Below are 24,139 nucleotides of genomic sequence, written 5' to 3'. Positions count from 1 at the left end.
TCCCTTTGCTTGTGTTTAATTTCAAACAGTTTATTTTTCAACTTTAAGTAGGCTTTTGTAAATTTGTCACTGAAGTTACAGTCCTCAGGGAAACATTCTTCTTAATATTTTCACCTCCTAACTGACTATGAGCCACTAAGTTTTTAAGTACTTGTATTTTAATTAATTGCTAATTATTTTGGTTCTAGTTAAATCCAGGTGCATCATTTCCCTTTTGAGGGCTGACACGCAGTAAGATTTGTTTTTAAATTAATGCAAAATCCTGGAGTCTTAGTTCATAATTAGAAAAATTAGATTCCTGTCAGGGCACATGCCGAGGCTGCAGGTTCAGTCCCCGGTCAGTGGCATGCAAGAGGCAACCAATCAGTATTTCTCCATCAAATTGATGTTTCTCTCCCTCCCGTACCCTCTCTCTAAAAATCAATAAGCTTGTCCTCGGGTGAAGATTTAAAAAAAAAGAATTTCGGAATGTCTGTTATTTAAAAAAATATGTAAATCTATGTGAAAAAAGAAATCACTAGTATTTGAAATGGAACTCTTCTTTCCACCAGGTGGCAGCATAGCGTTAAGTATCAGGCAAAAAGAATGACCTGTAGAGCAACTGATAGATTTGCAAGAATTACCAACATATAGAAAAGATTCCTGGGCTTTAGGTCTGACTAATTAAGCAAACTAAGAATACCTCTTGAAAGACAAAAGTCATTTAAAATCCATTAGAATCTAACCTCCACAACTAGAGGGTGGGCTCCCTGAGAGCACATAACTGCTCAATACATACTGGATGAATGGATAGATGAATGAAAAAACACGCCAAAACAACATGTTCACATTTTATTTTATTCACAATTCACGTTTTTGTTCACAATTTCACTTTTCTTTTTTTTTTGTAGATTCCAATTCCCCTTCCCCTTCCTTTTCCAAATGGTCCAAATCAGGTAATTATAAAGTTCCCTTTTTAAAAGTATTTAAATGAATATAAAATTTGAAAATTCTTTTGATTTAATCAGAGAAAATATGATATCAAGAATTAGTGGTTATCATTCTCTTTTGGGGATCATTAAATAGTTATGGGCATATTGTCTGATTTGAGTCCTTTGATGTAAAAATCTCACATACCCTTGAAAACTGAACTACCTATAACCTGAAATTCCCTTGATTATCTAGAGAATCCAATCGACCAGTAGAAAAGGCATTTTAAGATACATAACCTGGGGGTGCAAGCTCTGCAGTTACTACTTTGGATTAATCTCAAACTCCTTTGAGCCTTACTTTCTTCTTGAATATAAAATAGTGAAAATTATTTATTTTTAGTCTATTGTACCTCTTAAATTTTATGCTTACATTTGCCTTTAATGGACTGGGGGGAAATGCATTCACGCTAAAATGGAATCTGTTCTAGAAGCCTCTGAACTAGGTTTAAGGTTATGGTCATGGTATAAAAGGATTATTGAAGTTTTACTTTTGATGGAACTTTATTGAATGAGGAATAATTACATATGACAAGATTGACTCAGTCACAAACCAAAAAATAAGTTGTGTATATGACAGCAATTCTTCCTAAAATCATAGAAAGTCACACTGAAGCTTTCTTTCATAAACAAGTGACCCCAAAATACAGCCTTTTTCCAACCCAGTAAGCATAAGTATACTGATCTTTCCAGAGGTCCCTGCTGTCTGGAGCCCATGAGAGAAAACAGGGGAGTTAGCTGTGGGGGTTTACCTAAAAGTTTAGTGACTGTGAATCTTAATGACATAATTTTAGAAATCTAAGAATTCTAAAAAGCATGTTTTTATTAATCAAGGTAATATAAAATGTATAACATAAAATAGATAAAATGCTGAATTATACCTCCTTGATTATTTGATTATTTCCTTTATTTTAGGTCCTGACACCTAATGATCTTATACAGGTAAATAAATATATTCTAGACTGTCAATCTATAAAGTTGATAAAAACATTACATTCCACACCCTTCCTAAGATTAGCCAGTTCACTATGAAAATTACTATCTTTATTATTTCAATTCATTTGGAAACAAAACAAAGCACAGCTATAAATTTAAAGACAAAAAAAACTCAGTGCCTGCAAACAGTTCTACATTTATTTATTCAATTCATCCAAACTATAAATCAACAAAACAACCTCTTGTATCATTGATGAGTGTGAAAGCGAAGAATCAAAAGACTTAAGAGTTACAGAATAAATTGCTGTAGGAAAGGTGAAATAGACTTGACTATTTCTTCTCTAACAAAGCATTAACATAAATATAATGCATTAAAGATTATCACGTCTAAACCCCAACAGATAATTTTTTAACTGAATCACACGCACATCATTCAACTTTTTGAGGAGGCCTTTTATTGATACAGTAAGTTATTCAGAATCTCAATTTACAAAAACACAAGAGAAATACTTCAATGGAGTTACAAAAGGTAACATTAAAAAATTCTATTTCCGAGTCTAAAAAACACTTTTCACACTTGAAAAAATGTTTTTTTCTGAAATCAAGATACATCTCACAACAGATACATACATTTCATCTAGATCTCCTTTTTCTTTAAATTACTACCATTAACTAAATGGTACACTTTATACAACTATGGTATCTTAGAAGCAGGGACATGCAGATTTTATAAAAATGTCAGAAAGTTAGACCTAAATCATTTGTGTGCCTAAGATAAAATTTTCAAGATTCTTCAATAGACTATTTAAAGTCAACCATTTTGAAGAATACTGAAGCAGCCCAGAAACGTTAAGGTCGAACAAGGGGCTTCCAAGCCTAACTAAGAACCTAAGTCTTTTGAGTTCAAACAGCTAAGTCCTCTTCCTACCATCTGTTCTATTTAATCAGCATTACAGTCCAACTCCAAAAGGAAAATGAAAACTTCTCTGTGTTTCTAACTACAAATGTTTTAAGCAACTACCACCTTCAATGACGACTGGTAACTACAAAATTAGCAAGCTCATCCTTACATCAAAATGAGGCTAAAAGAGCACTACACTAGCCTGTGGTTGAAAAGCCCAAATTCTAATCTCGTTACAATTAAATTATCTGTGTGACCTTGGGTAAATATATGTATTTAGCACCAAGTTCCGTTGCACTGAAAATCCTGACTCCTCAGACACATGACTCATTCAAATTACCCAGATCTGCACACTCAATACCTATTCATGTTTTACTTTCTCTTAACGTTTTAAAAGTGCTGCTGGCTACAGCCCATCCTGGAAAGAATCCTGACAGAAAAATGTATAGAATTGCTGTAACTTCATGATCGTAAGATTTTTTTCTCCCAGCGATCCTAGTTCACTCAGAGAGCTGGGAAAGGCATCCTAAGAGAACAAACAGCGTCTCAGATCAAGAAAAAGTCAGGCCAGTGTTTAACCTGACAGCACTACAAACAGAGAGATTTGCTTTCCTGGTAGAAAGGTCAATTTCTTGAGTAAACTGCCAGTCTTTTAAAGGAGAAGGACCATATGGAAGGTACAAAGCAATGCTTTTCCAGTGAAACTGGCTGCAAAATGCCTATTTTTGTTTGCTGTTTTTTTCTTTATTACCATTTATTAACACGAACAGTATGAAGTGAAACGTGCAAGTCACTAAACAGCCTTCTGTTAACCAAGATGTTAAACTGTCTCTGGTATTACAGGTAACATTTTTTTTACCAATTTCTCCATTTTTAAATTATAGTTGACAGAATTAAGAGAACTTAAATCTATATATTGTATAGTCATTTAAAAATCTTACATCATGCACCCTGGCTGGTGTGGCTCAGTGGATTGAGCACCAGGCCTGCGAACCAAAGGGTCGCTGGTTAGATTCCCAGTCAGGGCACACGCCTGGGCTGCGGGCCAGGTCCCTGGTTGGGGGCGTGTGAGAGGCAACTGAATGATGTTTTTCTCCCTCTCTTTTTCCCACCCTTCCCCTCTGTCTAAAAATAAATAAATAAAATCTTTAAAATAAATAAATAAAAATAAAAATCTTATATCATAAAAAACTAAGCAGTAAAATGGAAGTAATCTTTCATTAAAGACAAAGATTTTTATATAGAAAATATTTTAACTTACATAACTAAGTTAAAAGTAAGTTAAAAAAATAAATCCATTGACAGCACTGACTGTTGACTTTTCTTCTCCCACAGTTAATCACTCCTATTTTGAACCAAATCCTGGTGAGTCCACATTAATTTTTAAGCTATTATAAACTACAAATCTATTAATAAACTGAAGATAATGTTATTAATTTTTTTATTTTTAGGGCCTCCTTAGGGTAAGATTTCATTTCTATGATTATATTGATAAAAGTGACATTTAATCTCAGAAAAGGTAAGAATAATTCTTGGGAACCATAAAAATATATGGCAGAATTGAACCCAACTGATGTACCCAATTTAGAGCTTATGAGTTATAAGCTCAATTTCCTCCAAGATCTTTAGATCAGAATTTCTGCAGGTCTAAAAAAGTATTTTCATAAATGCCCATGGTATTTAACAAAATTTCAGTTTACAGAAATAGAGGCAATATTAGGTTAAGAATTTCAAACAGTAAATATCACCTCAAACTTACTGTTGCCTTGCGGACAACTCACAGAGCAGTAAGCAAAGCCTGCCATGAAACCACCGAAGCCAGCAATGGCCTGATCCCAAGGCAGCACATCTCAGCACAAAACATCAGCTCACTGGACAGAACGCTACAAACCTGAGACTTCCATTTTGATTTCCACCTGTGTGCTTCCATTTAAAATATATGAAAACATATCCCCTTTTAAAAATATCTGAATTAATGTCAATTAAAATTATACATAGCATGTATTTATTCTCATCTACTTAGAGACAATCCAACAAATCAAATCCTCTTAATTCCAATATTGAAAAAGGAACTGGATTTCACCCGAGTTTTCCTTCTGACAAGTTTCATTGTCCTCAAGTGATTATTTAGTGCTTCCTACCACTTCAAACATTCTCATCAGACCATCAAGGGCCAAATGGGAGGAATTAAAGCTCTATGTTGCAGAAGACAGTTGAGGATTCAATTTATCAGCATTTAAGTATAACAGAACCACATTATTCTCTACCTCCTAATATACATGATTATACCAACACTAACCCATCAGCAATAAAATAACCCTAATATTGGAGGCATCAGTGGAGGAAGAGAAGAAATTATGGAAAAATACCTTCAAATAAAAACTATAATCTGTATCATTTATTTCAGCAGAAATAACTCTCTCAGCACTGTATCAGAAGTTATAGAAGGTTAGTAAAATCTGATTTCAAGCATTAGTATACATTTTAAATATTTTTATCTTGTTTAATAGTTTCAGATTGTGTACATTGATAAATTAATAATATGATGGACACAGGTGTGAACAAGACCAAATTAATACAAATGCTTTCTTCAAAGGATATATTTTAAAACCAGTTTTATTAAAACTTCACAAATATTTTAGAAAATACCAATCACATTAAGTCCTTATACTGTAAGAGAGAGTAACATTTAGCCTCTAAAAGTGGTTAGAATTTTCAAGCGCCCTCTTTAGCTACTGAATATTTAGATTTTTAGATAGTTATGCTCTTATGCAAGTTTAGCATATGCTTCTATTTGAGTCTGAAACTCTTTCAAATCTCAAGAGTACCTAGTAGCAAGACAAACACTGATTATTTATCCTTAGGTTAAGATATTATCAAATCAATGGTCTTCGGGCCAAGTTATGCAAACCATTTCAGCACTACTACCCAAATCAGATATGGCCTTTAATTTCAAGCCACAAACAACAAATGTATTACTACAGGTAATGTTATTATTAAGTAATAAATAATCTTCCAAACTGCAAACTTAAAGTAACAAATCCTGACAGCTTCATGACCTTAGCAGGGAACCCGGCAGACCAGGACTCAGACCCTCCTCTGTCCCTGCCTGAGTATACCGTGGGGCACCCTTTCTAAATGCCATTTTCACCCTTGAGGTGGGAATACCACCCCCTGACAGGATTGTGAGGGCTAAGTGAGATAATGTAGACTCAACAAATAGTATCTATTATTACTATTTATTTTACTAAATGTCTCTAAAAAACAAAAACTCTTTATATCTAACATATAAGACAGACAATTACATAAGCAATATCACCTAGTGAGATGTCTTAAACTAAAATTTTAACCTGCTTTTTCCTCTGTTCTAGGTGGTGCTGGGTACTTAGGGTTAGCAGATTATCTGCCTACACGTTTACAGCAGCATTTTATCACTCTGCATACTTCTTAAATGTTCCAGCGAAAACTCCAAAGTGCCACAAAGAATTTGTTACCTACAGACCCTGTGCTTCAGTCATTCTTTAAATAAAATTTAAATATAACCTAGTATCTTTACCAATATCAGTTTAAATGTATAAAAATATTAAGCAAAAGTAAATGTCATTCCTAAGGACATTGCTCAAACTTTCTCAAGACCTTTTGTAAGGCGCTTCAATTTTGAAGTACTCTACTCAGTGCCAGAAAGAAGCAATTTCTTCCTGCAAAACAGTAAAAAGTAAAATCAGACTTTCCTGCAGGGAGAAGGTCATCCTACCTGCCACGTAATGCACATGCCATCCTTTCCAAGCACAAGTCCCTTATTACATACCCCAAGCCGGGAATTTACAGATTTTAGAAAATTAATACCACATGTAAACCTTGTAATTCTTCCAGAGGGGTTCAAGGGAAACATCCTAACGTTTCTCAGCAAAACTGACAGTCACACTAAGGGCAAAAAAAGCTCCCTGTCAGTTCAGTTCAGTTTTACCACCAAAAGAGTTTTGACACTAACTCAGAAAAAAAAAAAAGGGGGAAAAAAAAAAGAAAAACCTTTTGATTTACCTGAGCCCTAGTTCTGTCCTCTAGCTACACAGTAAGCTTAATACTGTTTTCAAATGTCTAAAGAAAAAGCAACAACCAGGTCTATATCCTCTAAACCTCCTTTTCTTCAAATACCCCATCTGTAGTCCCACTGGAATGAAGATGGAATTAAGACTGACCCCCCTTCAGGTCAGCAGGAGTTGACAGCAGGGTGCTTTCCCAATGGGTATCTTAGCCAGGATATGAGACGCACGCCCACTGAGACAAGGCAGTTGTATTTTCCTTGCTTCTCCCTGCTACCAAGAGCATTCCTTTTCTCTGGGAATTATAATATTAACAGTGAGTCCCTCAAAAGCCCATTTCAATCCATAATGTGCCCTAATAAAAGCACTGACCCCCCAAGGCCTCCCACTGTCTCTGATTCTAATTCCTTTTTAAATACCTAGTTTAATTCATTTATAATATATATAGTTACAATCAGTAGAATAAAATAAATATATAAACATAAATTACTAATTTTCTGGACATAGTTTTACTTCAGAATTTTTGAAAATGAGAACATAAGCTCTCATTCATTGATCTTTATTGACTAAGAGGGCTAAAATTTCCTCATAACTGAAGCCTCTAAAGACAAGAATACATAAAGTTCCCATTTTTGAAATCAGCTTCAACAAGATCATATGAAGCAAAATGTGAAGCAAATAATTAAAAGATAACTCAGATTACACAATGGTGGTGCTCCTCCTAATGGAGCTTGATACGACAGAAACATCCTTCAGACCACAGAAAAGCAAGGGGAACAACAAAAAAGAACTGACAGACAAGAACCAGATGGAAAGCAGAAGTTGTGGCTGATCAGAAACTTATCTGCAAGAGAACATCAAATCCCAACCTACTTGAGGCAGTGCAGGACAGCTGCATTTAAGGTGGAGCGAGAACGTGCATACAGACAAAAGGTACACATTATTCAGTGCCATGGGACCCCTGGGACCTGGGCCACCTAATGTTCTACCTTCACAGCCCCTTGTTCATGTGTGAGGGAAGGCCTGGAGTGTCAATGGCATAAGGACTGTTTTTCCATTGTAGTTTTTCTTTTTTTTTTTTGTCCTTAAGGCTATGCTACATTTTTTATATTTCACCAATGAGAGATTGTAACTCAAAAAACAGAGTTAGAGTCTCAAAAAAAAATTTCAAACTTTCAATAGAAGCTAATGGGTTAATTTGGTTTTGAAAATAAGTCAGTGTACTTAACATGTCCCTTTGCTACATGGCATGGCAACAGGTGTCATGCTGAAACCAGCACTGAACGAAGAACACAGAACTACCAGAACTGACACCACCTATGTGTAACACAGCATCTCCTGACTACATATATTTCAATGATTTTCAATAAATCAAACTTAAATCCCCCCACCAAAAAACCAAAGAGCATCAAAGTTGTTTAATCTGGTTTAAAGGCATGCTTAAATAGACTACATATAAAATATGTTTATATTTCTTTTTGACTAGAAAGCCAAAAATACCATGTTGGATTTCACCATATCTACCTAGTTTTATTCTGATGTAAAACCTCCTAAATGCAAATCGTTTCAAAAGTGAATAAAATTATTTCCAAGTCATCAACCCTGCCCTCTTGCCAGTATCAGTTCTGTTGGTAGTGCCTTCTTTTCAGTGTGTGCTATTTGGCTGAACTTCGGCTTACACGGAAGCTGTGAGCTATAACCCATGGCAGTCAGTTCCAGAGTCCTCACTCCAATGGGCATCTCGCTTCTCTGCAACTAGTTTGATGAACTGAGAGTGACTCGCATAGAGCTTGAGTTTATCATCGATGTCCACCCACTTCACTTTTCCAGCGTCGTCTCCAGCTTCGAGGGTGAGGTTATCCATGATCTCACCTGGTTAACAAAAAATATAACCAAGGAAAAGTAGTTCATTTATTGATTTCTTTTCCATATAACTCTCTGTCTTCAAGTATTCTTACCAAAAATAAGTAAACAATCATTGTTGTAGGTAGCCAAGTGAATTAAAAACTAGGATAGTCCAAATTTTCCAAATCTCCAAATTTTAACTAAGTTTCTAAATGTTAAGTAGAGGTGCCAGTAAGAAAGCTTTTCTGTTTGGAAAGAAAGGATATTATTGTAAAAAAAAAAAAAACTTCATATGTAAATAAGCATAAAACCTTATATGAAAATAAATCCCAGACAGATTAGAGATTTAAATATTAAAAAAAAATTATTGGTGACTTGTTTTAGAGGTGGGTAAGTGAACTTTTCTAAGTATGACACCAAATTAAAAATCATAAAGGAAAGTATTTATAATTATATTAACGAATACATGTACTGTATTCGTTAATATAATTATAATTATGGAAAAATAAATGCTCTCAATCTGTTAGGAATGTAAATGGCATATTTCTATAGGATAATTTGGCACCGTTTAACAAGTGCTTTTGAAAAGCAAATGCTCTCTAGTGAGCATTCATGCAACAAATAGGAGTGTCTCTTATGTACCAGATAGACACTGAGGATACAATAAACAATCCAGCATTTCTACTTCAAAGAATTTATCCTAAGGAAATAAAAAGACAAATCTATTCAAGTATTCAAGACATTATGTCTAACCAAGAAGGAAAAAATGGACATAAACAAACTTTCCATCTATAGGGTACAGATTAAATGATGGGAAAGCTACACAATGGACCCCCATATAATCATTAAAAATGAAGCCAATAGGTATAAATTGATAGGGAAAGATTTCCACTTTTTTTTGAAAGAGGACCTCAAATCCAGGGAAAGTTACATTTTTACGGGGGTTTTTTGTTTATTTGGTTTTTTGTAAATATTTTATTTTACGATTTTCTTAAATATTTTATTGTTTGTTATTACAGATGTCACAATTTTCCCCCTTTGATCCCCACCACATAGCCCACCCCCCACTCCCACAGGCATTCCCCACACCACTGTCCACGTCCCTAGTCCTTCATACATGTTCTTTGACTAATCCCTCCACCTTCTTTCAACCAGTCCCCATTTCCCCACTCCCACCTTACAGCTGTCAGTCTGTTCCATATTTCTATACCTCTGATTGTAATTTGCTCATTACTTTATTTTGTTCATTAGATTCCACTTATAAGTGAGCTCATATGGTATTTATTTTCCACTAACTTGCTTATTTCACACAGCGTAAGTTTCCAGTTCCATCCATGCTGTACTATGTAGCATTATAAAACGTAGTTACAATTTATAATGTTACATAGTACTCCATTGTGTAAATGTACCACACCTTTTTTATCCATTCTTCTACTGATGGGCACTTAGGCTGTTTCCACATATTGACTATTATAAATAATACTGCTATGAACATAGAAGTGCATATATTCTTTGAAATTGGTGTTTTGGGATTCTTAGGATATATTCCCAGAAGTGGAATCACGGGGTCAAAAGGCAGTTGCACTGTTAATTTTTTTTAGGAAACTCCATACTGTTTTCCACAGTGGCTGCACAAGTGTGCATTCCCATCGACAGTAAACTAGGGTTCCCTTTTGTCTACAACCTCACCAGCACTTGTTTGTGGATTTATTAATGATAGCCATTCTGACAGGTGTGAAGTGATTATCTCATTGTGGTTTTAATTTACATCTCCCTGATGGCTAGTGATGCTGAGCATTTTCTCATATGTCTATGAGCCCTCTGTATGTCATCCTTGGAGAAGTGTCTGTTCAGGTACTTTGCTCATTTTTATTGGATTATTTGTCTTCCTGGTGTTGAGTCATAAAAGTTCTTTATGTATTTAGTGGAGATTAAACCCTTGTCCAATATATCATTGGCAAATTATGTTCTCCCATACAGTTGGCCTTTTCATTTTGATGGTTTCTTTAGCTGTGCAGAAGCTTTTTAATTTGATGTAGTCCCATTTGTTTTTTTCCTTTATTTCCCTTGCCTTAGGAGATGAATCAGCAAAAATATTGCTGTGAGAGATATCTGAAATTTTACTGCCTATGCTTTCCTCTAGGATTTTTATGGTATCACAATTTTTATTTGTCTTTCATCCATTTTGAGTTTTTTCTGGTGTATGGTGTATGTTGATCAAGTTCATTTTTTTGCATGTCCCGGTCCAGTTTTTACAACAGCATTTATTGAAGAGACTGTCTTTACTCCATTATATGCTCTTGTCTCCTTTGTCAAATATTAATTGATCATAAAGGCATGGGTTTATTTCTGGGATCTCTGTTCTGCTCCATTGATCTATGTGTCTGTTCTTATGCCAATACCAGTATGTTTTTATTACAATGGCCTTACAGTATAATTTGATATTAAGTACTATGACCCCTCCTCCAATTTTGTTCTTCTTTCTCAAGATTGCTGAGGCTGGCTATTCAGGGTCTTTTTGGTTCTACGTAAGTTTCTGGAATATTTGTTCTAGATCTGTGAAATATGCCATTGGTATGTTAATAGGAATTGTATTGAATCTATAGATTGCTTTGGGTATGGACATTTTAATGTTAATTCTTCCAACCCATGAACATAAATTATATGTATTCACTTATTTGTATCTTCCTCAATTACTTTCTTCAGTGTCTCATAGTTTTCCAAGTACAGGTCTTTTACATCCTTGGTTAAATTTATTCCTAGGTACCTTATCTTTCTGTTGCAATAGTAAAACGGATTGTTTTAGTTTCTCTTTCTGATAGTTCATTATTGGTGTATGAAAGTGCCATAAATTTTGGAGTATTTTGTATCTTGCTACCTCACCAGATTCATTTATTATGTCTAGTGGTCTTTTGAAGGAGACTATAGGGTTTTCTATGTACAATATCATGTTGATGGCAAATAGTGACAGTTCTACTTCCTCCTCTCCAATTTGGATGCCTTTATTTCTTCTTGTCTGACTGCTGTGGCTAGGACTTCCAATACTGTGTTGCATAAGAGAGGTGCAAGTGGTCATCCCTGTCTTATTCCCAATCTTAATGGAAACATTTTAGTTTTTGCCCATTGAGTAAGATGTTAGCTATAGGTTTTATGTATATTTCCTTTATTATGTTGAGGTATGATCCCACTAACCCCTGCTGAGAGTTTTTATCATATAAGTGGGTGCTGGACTTTATCAAATGCTTTTAATGCATCTATTGATATGATCATGCAATTTTTATCTTTCACTTTGTCTAGGTGATGTATCATATTTAATGATTTGTGAACATTGTACCAACCTTGACATCCCTGGGGTAAATTCCACTTGGTCATTTTGTATGATCTTTTTCATGTATTGCTGGATCCGGTTTACTAATATTTTGTTGAGGATTTTAGCATCTATGTTAATCAGGGATACTGGCCTGTACTTTTCTTTGTTGTATTTTTACCTGGTTTTGGAATTAGGCTAATACTAGCCTTGTACAATAGAAAGTGTTTGAAAGTCTTCCCTCCTCTTGAAATTTTTCAAATAGTTTGAGGAGGATAGGTGTTAATTCTTCTTTGAACGATTGGTAAAATTTATCTGCAAAGCCATCTGGTCCAAGACTTTTGTTTGCTGGGAGTTTATTACTGCTTCAATTTCATTAGTTGTTATCAGTCTACTCAGATTTTCTGATTCTTCCTGACTCAGTTTTGGAGGATTGTATGTTTCCAGGAATTTGTCCTCTTCATCTAGGTTGTCCAATTTTTTGGCATATAAGTTGTTCATAGTATTTTCTTACATTCCTTTGTATTTCTGTGTTATCAGTTGTTACTTCTCCACTATCATTTCTGATTTTATTTCTTCGAGTCTTCTTTTTCTTGATGAGTTTGGTTAATGGTTCATCAATTTGGTTTATCTTTTCAAAGAACCAGCTCCTGCATTCACTGATATTTTGAATTGTATTTTTTACAATCTAGGTCATTTATTTCCATTCTGATCTTGATTATTTCCTCCCTCTACTTAGTTTGGGCTTTTCTTGTTGTTTTTCTAGTTCTTTTAGTGTAGGGTTAGATTGATATTTTTCTATCTTCTTGAGGTAGTCCTGTATTGCTACGAACTTCCCTCTTAGGGCTGCTTTCACTGTGACCCACAGGTTTTGAGTTATGTGTTCATTTTCATGTTGCCTGTTACTTCTTGATTTCTTCCTTGATCTCACTGAAAACCCCTTCATTATTTAGTGGCATGCTATTTAGCCTCCATGTATTTAAATGTTTTTGAATTTTTATTAAGGTTGGTTTCCAGTTTCATGCCATTGTGATCCAAAAATACTTGGTATGATTTCAATTTTCTTGAATTTAAGACTTATTTGTGTGCTAACATCTGGTTTGACTTTGAGATTGATCCACGTGCACTTGAGAAGAATGTTTTCCGCTGCTTTGGGAAGAAATGTTCTGTAAATATCAATTAAATCTATATGATCTAGGGTGTCATTTAAGGTCACCGTTTCCTTGTTAATTTTTTGTCTGGAAGGTCTATCTATTGGTGTCAGTGGGGTATTAAAATCCTCTACTTTGAATGTATTGCTGTCCAACTTGCTCTTAAAGTCTACCAAGATTGTGTATGTGTGTATACACACACACACGTATGGTATTTAGGTGCTCCTATATTGTTCACCAGCTATATCTTCTTGTTTGACCTACAAGGCCATAAGAAGCGACAAAGAAGGTCACTACCTCTATAGTTGGGACACCTTCTTTGTCTCTTATTACGGCCTTTGTTTTGAAGTCTATTTTGTTGGATATGTTTTGCCATCCAGCCTTTTTTGTTTCCATTTGCATGGAGTATTTTTTCCCATCCCTTCACTTTAGCCTGTGCGAATCTTTTGTTCTGAGATGAGTCCTTGTAGACAGCATATATATGGGTCATGTTTTCTTATCCATTCAGGTAACCTATGTTTTTTGATTGCAACATTTTATGCATTTACATTTAAGGTTATTATTGATAGATTCTTATTAATTGCCATTTTTTTCCCTTTATACCTACGTTCCTCTCTATTTCTTCTTTTTCTTAAAGCAGTCCCTTTAACATATTTGGCAATGCTGGTTTGGTGGTAATAAACTACATACCCCCCCCCCTTTTTTTTTGGTCTGGGAAGCTCTTTATTTCACTTTCAATTTTATTTTGTTTTTTTTATCCTCACCTGAGGACATTATTTTTCATTGCTTTTAGAGAGAGGGGAAGGGGCAGAGAGAAACATCAACACATGAAGAGAAGTGTCAATTGGTAGCCTCCCGAACCAGGGATCATACACATCCAAACCAGAGACCACACACATCCAGACTGAAGGTTGCATGTGCCCACACCCGTACTGCCAATGAACCTGCAACCTAGGTATGTGGCCTGAATGGATATGGAACCTACAACCTTTTAGTTATGAGATGATCTCCAACCAACTGAACCAAACCAGCCAGGGCTCGCCTTCAATTTAAATGATAGCCTTGCTGGATAGAATAGTGTTGGTTGCAGGTCCTTGCTTTTCTTTACTTTGAATACTTCATGCCATACCCTCCTGGCCTGTAGTGTTTCTGTTGATAAATTATCTGACAGTCTTATGGGAACTCCCTTGTAGGTAACTAACTTGCTATCTCTTGCTACCTCTAAGATTCTCTGTCTTGAACCTTTGCCATTTTAATTATGATGTGTCTTGGTGTGGGTTTGTTTGGGTTTGTCTTCATTGGGACTCTCTGCTTCCTAAATTTGTGTGACTTTTCTTTCCCAGATTAGCAGTTTTCTGTCTTTATTTCTTCAAACAGGTTTTCTCTCCCTTGCTCATTTTATTTTCCCTCTAGTATCCCTATGATGCAGATATTGTTACATTCCATGTTGTCCCCAAGTTCCTTTAAACTATCCTTGTTCTTTTTAAGTCTTTTCTTTTTGTTGCTCTGATTTTGTGTTTTTTTCCTACATCTTCTGATTCGCTGATTCATTCCTCAGATGCATCTAGTCTGATTTTAATTCCTTCTAGTGTATTCTTCACTTCAGATATTGCAATCGTCATTTCCAACTGATTCTTATTCATAGTTTCTATGTACTTTTTCATGCTGATGTCATTAAGTTCCCTGTAGTTCTCACTATTTTCCTTGAGCATCCTTATAACCATTACTTTGAACTCTACGTCTGATAAATTGCTTGCCTCAATTTCACTTAGCTCTTTTTGGGGGATTCCTCCTTTTCTTTTGTTTGGAGGTTGTTTGTCTCCTTTTTAAGCTGCCTCTTTTTGTTTGTTTCTTTGTATTTGATAGATCTGCTCTGACTCCCTGTCTTTGTGGTATTGCCTTATGTGGCTGGAGTCCTATGAGACCCAGTGATGCAGATTCCTTGATCTCCTCAGCTGAATGCTTTAGGAATGTTTCTAGTGTAGGTTATATGGGCTCTCTCGTATTTTGGTCCTGACTATTCTTGACCCATTTGTTGGTGGGATCTCCCCTCAAGCTGGCTGACTGAGAGCCCCAACCATGTCTTGTGTGCTGTTGTACAGGTGCCAACAGAACAAAACAAACACAAGCAAAGAAACCCCAATAGTAACAACAAAATCAACAATAAAAGAGCAAAGAATAACAAAAAAGGAAAGAGAAATAGAATATTAAAAGAAAATAAAACATATGAGAAGACCAAAGGAAAGAAAAATGATAATGAGATGTGGGAAGGAAGAGAAACAATAAGAGTGAAGAACAGAAAGAAGAAAATGGTAAAAAAAAAAAAAAAAAAAAACAAAGAAAGAATAAAAATAAGAAAGGAAGATGGAAAAATGGAGGGAGAAATGGAAAAAGTAAATAAGAGATATGAGAGAAAAAAATAAAGAATAGCAAAAAAGGATAATAATAATAAAAAGGCTATGAAAAAGAACAAAGCTGAATTTGTCTCAGCAGAGTTTAATGCCTGCATGCTAGCTTCTCCCTTTCAATAGAGCTCTTACGTTGTCTGAAGCTGGTGTAAGCCAATGTCAGATGCTTTCCGTGTCTAGCTCTCAGCAGCCTTTTTAAGGCTACAAGCAGTCCCCAGTTTGTGGTTCTCTCCTCGGGGCTTGGCTGCACACTGGATGGGCCACACTGTGCTACAAGGCTGGCTTTTATCAGCAAAGGGCCCAGGGTTGGATCAGCAAACATCCCAAGGCCACAGAATCTGCCTCCACATTCCTTTTACTGCCCGTTGGCTCTCAGGCTTAGTCACTGACTCCTGGATCTTCTATGGGGGCGGGGCGGGGAGGAGGGCATGTGCCATTCAGACTTCAAGGAAGATGGTGGGTGCATTCCCCCACACCCAAGCCATACATCTGTCTCTGTCCCAGATTATTTCCCTTAACAGCAGAGCCAGGCCCCGAGTAGGAAAGCAGGTGGGGCCTCCAGAGTCCAGAGTTTGGGTCTGCTGGAAACCAGGAGGGTATTTCTTTGGCTCTCCCATGAGGAGGAAGTACTAGCCTGATTTCCAGGAACATGTATGGAATGGCCATGCCCTAAAGCCAGTCTCTAACACTCCCTGAGTCTGCCCATGTTGCTGTCTCCTCAGCAGGGGTTAAGATGTAGGGTGGGGGGAAAATGATGCAAGGTGGGGTGAAGAGAAATCCAGAGGGTGAGGCAAGCAAGATTCCAGATGACAGGGTGAGCAGGATTCTAGAAGATGGGGTGAGTGGTGTCCCACAGGGTGGGGTAATTTTTTTCCCCTGGTAGGAGCTTGCTCTTCTAAAAAAAAATGGCTGCTGTGATATTGGGAGATGCCCCAGCAGAGGGATCCCAGCAGACACTACCCACACCTCTCCCCAATGCCTTCCACTCCAGATTCAGGTCACACCAATTCACACCACCCTCCCTTCACCAGAGCCCAACGTGAATGGCTGCGAATGACAACCCTGTTCTCTGGCCCCTTAAAAAAAATATGTATGTATATACTTGTATGTGTGTGTATATGTACACATGTAGACATGTATACAAGAGGCCCCAGTGGGCTCTGTCTCTCCCTGGCAGACAGAAACCCCATGGCCTTTCACTGCTGGATGCTACATGGGCAGCTGACCCAAGCTCTGGAAGTCTGTGCCTGCAAGGCTAGTCTGGTGGCCAGCCTTCACTCCTCTCAAGGGGCGTCCATGTATTTTTAAGTGGAAATCCAAGAGGAACCAAGATAAAGGTGGGTAAGTGGAAGCTATACTAACCTTCTTCCAGGACCAATCTGGAATCACAACTAAATTGTAAAGAAATAATCCTGAAAAACCAAATGAACAGTAGCTGGAGAGAAGCCTTATAATCAAGGACAAACAGAAGAAACCACTTCATCACAACATGACTGGTAGAGAGTCCAGAGGAGGTGTGAGAGGGCTGGCTGGGCTCCCCTGGGCAGCAGCTGAAGTCCCCAAGGGATATTTCAGCATACAAGATGTTTCCCCTGAGAAGTGTGGGGTCTTAACCCCAAGCTGGGCTTCCCAGCCTATAGCACCAGAGCCAGGAAAGGAAGCCAGATAACATCCAGCTGTGAAAAGCAGCAGGGTACCTGTCTACCAGGGAGAGATGTCTGGAGAAGCAGAGAGCCTCTGAAAGGGCCAACGCACAAAATTCTGTTTGCAGCCACTTAACCCTGGGCTCCAGCAGAGGGAGGGCAGAGTGGACCAGAGATGCATGAGGGGAATCTGGTGATGGTGACTCTGAGAAGAGAACTAAAGGAACAGCTGCCAGGATCCCTGTGCAGTGTCATTCCCCATACTGTAGAGGCCATCTTTCTCAGAAGGAGTACTTCCCTCCATGTGGCATCAGCCTGAGGGGAAGTAGTAGCTACACTGGCAGGAATTACTCTGCCACATCCTGTGGAGCTTAAGCTGGGCTGCTGAGTACATCTTGAGGCTATATCTCTGACTAAGTTGAACAACTAAGGCAGATCTCTTGGAGCTCTGAGACTTTAGCTGAACCTGCCGCAGGCCCATTGGTAGTAAAAGCTGGCCTTGGGGTTCAACCTGGTTCTCTCTGCATACAAACAGGCCCAGCAGAGGTAGCAACATGCCACAGATCACTGATAGCTCCAAACAGGTTGCCCAGGGCCAGTCACAAGCAGCATTTGACAAAGGTCTTCACCAAAGTTTTGCAGATCTACCTAATACATAGAAACAAATACAAAGAAGCAGCCAAAATGGGAAGACAAAGAAACCGACCTTAAAAGAACAAGAACAAGAGAATTAAAGAACAAGAGAAACCTCCAGAAGGACTAGATGAAATGGAGGCAAGCAATTTATCAGATACAGAGTTTAGAGTAATGACTACAAGGATACTTAAAAGCATTAAGAAAGATATAGAAACCATAAAAAAGGGCCAGTCAGAAATAATGCAATATCTGAAATAAGTAATACACTGGAAGGAATAGACAGTAGGTTAGATGAAACAGAGGATCAATCAAACCAGTGATTTGGAAGACAAGGTTTAAAAAAACACCCAGAGCAGCAAAAAGGAGAAAGAATATTAAAAAATGAAGAGAGCTTAAGAAACATTTTGGACAACATGAAGGGTAACAACATCTGCATCATGGAAATACCAGAAGGAGAAGAGAGTGAGCAAGTGATCGAGAACCCATTTGAAAAAATAATGACCCAAATTCAACTAACAGAATAGAATATATAGTATGAGCTCATTTTTATATATTTTAAAAACAGCAATAAGAAGTTTGGAAGAAAAAGTAAAATCACAACATTGTTTGTCTTTAGGAAATGAAATAACTGTTTTTTTAAAAAAGTTTTTTCTTTTTATATTACCTATTTTTAAATAACCTACTATAAACTCATATTACCTTTATCTTTATAACAATTACCTTTATAATAATAAAATAATAAAGCTACTTCTTAAAAAAATATCAAATATTTTAACTCACAAGTTTCTAAATTCCAACGCTAAAATGACAGCTCTTTGCATAGCCTCATTGCAACTACAATATCCAACCATCAATGGAGACCAGAATTAAAAAGTAAACCTGATGCTAAAAGTTAGATTGAAATACAGAGAATCAAAATTTACCAGAAATGGAAGCCCACCATTGGAGCCAGCAAAGTAGTAGGAACATTCAAAACGTAACTGATTAATTTCTGGAAACTGATCTTTAGACTAACTTGAGAGAGAAAATCTCCTGGAGATCCAGTCATGGAATGTAGTAGGGGTCACATTTTCTTGAGTTTTAACTCCCAAAATGCCACCAGGTCCTTGGGGTAAATACTAGTAAAAAATCCCCACTTGCTTCCAGCAGAGAGAGGAGCAAAGTAATCATTTTGAAATAACCCCAAAATATTCTACCCTCAAGAGAAACTATTTACCATGGCCTAGCCAATCTGAGGGAAGAGAAAACCCAAGACTAGATTTTTTGTCTTTATTATTATTTTTGTGTGTGTGTGAAGGTAGTCTATTTATCTGGAACTACGTTCATTACAAGTCAAATGGTAGGATCTAGGGCTCCAAGGAAGATACAGTTTCTAGAGTAAACTACTTTATAATTTGCCAAAGAATCATTCAAAGTCTATGGTATCTTAATAGTGCTCCCTTCCCTGCAAGATTATTTCTTCAACCAAAAACATATGGGTTGCTAATTTGGTGAATAATGGCACCATATCCCTAGAATATGACTTAGTAGTCACTCACTTTGCATCTAGTGTAATGTGCTCTTTTCTGATGAAACTTAGAAGTTTGAGTTTGAAAAATGATGTGTCTAAGAGAATATGGACTAAGCAATTTTAGCTATGGCAAGGATTTTTCCTCTTTCTTAAGGAGTGTGAAGGTGGAGAGGGAAAGCTGAGAAGTAGTTGTGAAATTCATAGCCCAGGGGCACAGGCTGATTCTTCTCTCCCACACCTTGCATCACATCAATAGAGCTTCTGTATAGTAACAGGGGATTACAACTGAAAGAAAAACATGGCTCAGACCTTATTAAACAAGCCTTTAGGGAAATTCAAACACAACAGAGGAGACAAAAAGAACACTGGAGGAAATTTTAGTTTCTGACACCTACAACTACCGCAAATAATAAGCACAGCCTGACTCAAATGAAACTTCACATGAAGGGCCTATCTGCTTCAGTTCCTAACCCGTTTACTGAATACATCCTGTCAAGCTTTCAAAGCCATTACAAAGGCATACTAAAAGGCAGAAAGCAGTCTGAAGAGACAAAGCAAGTATCCAAATCGAACTCAGAGCAGAGATTTGGGAATTTTCAGACCAGAAATATTTGAAGTTTAAAGAGAGAATAGAAGGGTGAAGACAGTAATTTGAACAAGTAAAACTATATAATCAACCTCTAAAGGATCGTAGTTTTTAACTCCAAAAATAAATAGTTAACAATTTATCTTAAGTCATATAGGCCTGCTTCTAAGTTACATTTGCATACTTCTCCCTCTGAAATATTTCTTCTAAGTTCTCAATAGCAGAATGAACTCTTCTAATACTTTGGTTAGGGGTAGTTGTATAGCAATAATGGAAATGGTGCTGGGAGTAGTCCCAAGTTCAAGAAGCAAAAGTAAAGAATGTAAAAGTGAAAGATCTTCTAGTTACAGCCAATTTTATAAGAAAAAAAGTGTGTTCAAAAGAACAAGTGATTTGCACAGTCACACATCTCAGAAAAGAGCCATGAGGAGGGCATTCAGTTCTCTGAATGGTACCCTCATTTCATTATGCTGCAGATGATAAAATATTTAAAATACCCTCCAATTTAGTAATAAAATATTCCTAAAGAGGTCATTCAATGTATAAAGATCATAGTAATTTTTAAGATAGATTTCCTCTCTCTTTTTGTAATAACAGACTTTATTTTGCCAATCCCTCCAAATTTTTAAATCCATAGATGATAAAAAGCATTCATTTAAAAATTTTTCAATATCTGGATTATTATTGTTTTTTGTTTTAATAGTGCATACATGTTCTAAAATTATTTCAAACAGTAAGACAGGTATAAATCTCATTTCTTTTATTCTAGCCATACTTCTACCCAAATCTTCAAGAGCTTCTGTTTTTACTTTATACAAATGGACTCATATTATACAACCTAAAGACATCATTTTAATCTTAATACATAAATTCAATCTTAATTTTATATGCTACCAATGGATTAAAAAAAGTAGTTACTGTAACATACTTTTAAGGCTTTTTTCTAAATATTCTTTTAATATCAACAATTTTTTTTTCATATGAATATAGTCCTACAATCAGTAGTTGATTGGCTTAACATGCTAAAATAGCCCAGATTTAATTTGCCCCAGTAGGCCGCTTGACTTAAATTGATCCTCTAACTAGTCAGTCAAATAAATATAATTACCCGTTTCATCGTGGTAGTTCACGGCTTCTGTCTCCATCCATGCATTATCAGTGTTTCGAGGATCGTCAACATATCCCTTATATATCTATTTTTAAAGGAGGCAGACAAGAAAAATATGTAGAATAAAACAGGAATGGGCAGGGCAGAAGCAAGTTACCTTCATTAGAACTAGCAATGTAAAATCTTGTTCCAAAGAAATGTGCATGTAATTAACCGTACACTTAAAATGGTTAAGATAGTAAAGTATATGTTATGTGGTTTTTACCATCACAAAAAAAGAAATATAAATACTATAAAATCTTTAACATAGCATCCCTTGTACTTATTTTAAATTTCTCAGGGAACAATATTCTCAAGAACCTTTGAGGCAATATTAAAATTCACAGAACCCTCAACACCTCAGACTCTAATTTCAGAATTTAATAACAGTACTTTCAAGTCACGAATATTCATTACATAGTGAGAAGAGGTTGCATTTAATGATTATGTCCTCTGCTGAAAAGTTAGCAAAAGTCCTGCTTGGTGGGAATCAAGACTAAGAGTGTTCAAACACTTCACTACAGGTTTTATACAATGAAAAAGAGACTGAAGACTACAGGCAGACTGTTCTGGACACAATTTCCTCATAGGTTTTAGGAACTTTTAGGTTACATGTCATATAATAGACTATACGTGCATTCCTTAGTTTGAATGTTTCTCTATTTGAAAAAATACACTGATGAATAGAGTGGGAATAATAATAATTCTTGGGCCATGTGGTTTTTTGAAGTCTTTATAATTTAAGTATTCTTCTGTTTTAATAATTTCTGTGACTCTCATTTCAGACATACAAAGATAGATTCTTATAAACGAAAGAGATCTATAAACAAAGTTAGTAAAAACTAATGTTTAAGCTATTAATTCAAGAAAAGATTTGGATGGAGTCATCTAACATAAATATAAGCCAAAAAACTGGACAATACAAATAAATAATGAAGGACTCCTAACTCCAGAAAGAAAACAAAGCAATGAAAACAGTGTGATGACTGCAGTGGGGTGGGCGGTGGGTGGAGGTGGAAGAGAACATAAGGGGGATAAATGGTAATGGAAAAATAGACAAAAAAAAATTTTTAATGAAATATATAAATGTGAAGAAAAAGAAAGCAATCCAAACAAAAGCCAACAAAAAAGAAAAGAAAATCTGACTTTTTCCTTATTATTTGTGTATGAATACATATACTTTATAAGGTGATTTTTAAATCTTAACAAAGGTAGGTAGACAACACAGAAATGAGATTTAAGTGGTTATAAACCAGAGAAACTCTGAATAACTTAATTTCAAATGTAAACGTTCTTCCAAAAGAGCTGAATTTATGCAAAAAAAACTTTTTAAAGGTTTTCTTTTGGATGGGAGAGCTCAGCCTCACACAGCTCACACCTTGTCTAAAAAAAATAAATAAATAAGAGGAAAAAACTGTATTATAATAAATTACATAATTGACCTGAAGTTGGGTTATAAAGCTTGAAGTAGAAATATATGTACAGTGAAGATTTACAATTTAAGATGTTTTCATGAATACGCATCACAAATATAAAAGATATCACTTTATTCAGAGAATAATGTACCAGATTTCCGGGTAAACTTTAAGTAATTCTTACTAATGTACAGAACTAAATCCCTCCTAAGAACCATCATTTCTCACCACTAGATGTTCCTGGCTGAAGAGTTTGTGCAACTGTTCCTCTAATTTTCTCTTTTCAGCACTGGATTTCTGTAAGGAGTTGAGAGCTTCCTCACCAAATTCTCTTTTCAGAGTAGCACTGATCTTCTCCCCCGGATCCACCATCCCCTGAAAGTCGCATTTTTGTTTAAAAAAAAAAAAAAGTAACAAGCTTTAAGTCATTCAACAAATATTTACCAAGTGATGCAGTGGACAGTTACTGTTCTATTTTTTCATAATCATGATCCCCGTTCTTCTGTCACATATTCTCTAAACCATTTATTTCTATGAGAAGCAGCCTCTCAGGTGTCTCAAAAATATCTGACCACAGTAATTGGTCCAGTCAGCCTATGGTAAACTGAGCCAATTAGACCCCTTTCCAGCTAAGGAAGGAACTCCTACAGGCAAGAAAGAAAGAGAAAGTTGACACTTTGCCCATTGTTCATTGTATTCCAGCCACACTGACCTCCTTGATGTTCCTAAAATGGCCAGACATACTCCCAACTTAGGGCCTTTAAACCTACTACTACTTCTGTCCAAGATGCTTTTCCCCAGGTAGCTACCCATTCACTTGTTCACCTCCTTCACATCTCTACTCAAATGTTACCTTCTCAGGGAGACCTTCTCTAACCACACCCATCTAAAATGGCAAACTCTCAAACACTTCCTAGTCCTCTTCCTTAATACTTATCACCTTTTAACATATAGTTATTTATTTATATTATCTGTCTCCCCCACTAAAATGTAAGCACCAAGAAACAGGGATATCTGTTCATGTTGCTCTGTTGTATCCTCAATGTCTAAATTATTAGTTCACAAAATATACTGATTAGATGAATGACTCTCAAAATACCAAGTGAGAAGTTTCCTGAATGATCAGAATTTCAAATGACAATAAAAATATAAAATCCCATGACAAAATTATTATTACATTTTACATTCAGCATGAGAAGTTTGACTGCTTGGCTCATAATAATTAGCCTAGGCTTTATCATAGTCAGCTGATACATTCATTTCACTCCACTGTTATCTACCAAAGAAAAAGCCATTCTTGCAGAGAGTAGTATATAAAAACTCATCCTCTCGTCAAAACTACCTCCATCTCACAATATGGCATTAAATATGAAACCATCTGCCACACGCATACATATTTTTAAAAGCCACTTAAAGCACATGTATACCACTGACATGATTCAACAAAAGTACACTCTTCCTGATAATATTATGGAATTTTAAAAACTATAAGAAATAGTAACAAAAGTTATCTATTTTATCATGTCTGAAGTTATCAGAATTCAACAAAAAATGCTAAAAATATTACCTTGGGCTTAGGATAGGGGCTGATTTATGAGATGGGACCCAACATAATGACTACCTACATTATACCAGAGGCTTTG

General features: G+C 36.1%; 1 protein-coding gene across 4 annotated transcripts in view; it reads right to left on the bottom strand.

Moving 5' to 3' along the window:
* Positions 1 to 2,088: 2,088 nt before the first annotated feature.
* Positions 2,089 to 24,139, bottom strand: part of NUDT9 (nudix hydrolase 9) — a 43,728-nt gene continuing 21,677 nt past the window's right edge. For all 4 annotated transcript variants that reach the window (XM_024574839.3, XM_024574840.4, XM_024574841.3 and 1 more), the window contains exons 6-8: positions 22,725 to 22,871; positions 21,043 to 21,127; positions 2,089 to 8,720 (exon numbers count right to left, since the gene is read on the bottom strand). In XM_024574839.3, the coding sequence (XP_024430607.1) occupies positions 8,542 to 8,720; positions 21,043 to 21,127; positions 22,725 to 22,871 (411 nt within the window). In that variant the 3' untranslated portion in view covers positions 2,089 to 8,541. The remainder of the gene's footprint in view (positions 8,721 to 21,042; positions 21,128 to 22,724; positions 22,872 to 24,139) is intronic.

The sequence above is a fragment of the Desmodus rotundus genome, chromosome 4, assembly GCF_022682495.2.
Source record: "Desmodus rotundus isolate HL8 chromosome 4, HLdesRot8A.1, whole genome shotgun sequence".
Classification (NCBI taxonomy): domain Eukaryota; kingdom Metazoa; phylum Chordata; class Mammalia; order Chiroptera; family Phyllostomidae; genus Desmodus; species Desmodus rotundus.
This window is presented reverse-complemented; position numbering and strand designations above follow the sequence as displayed.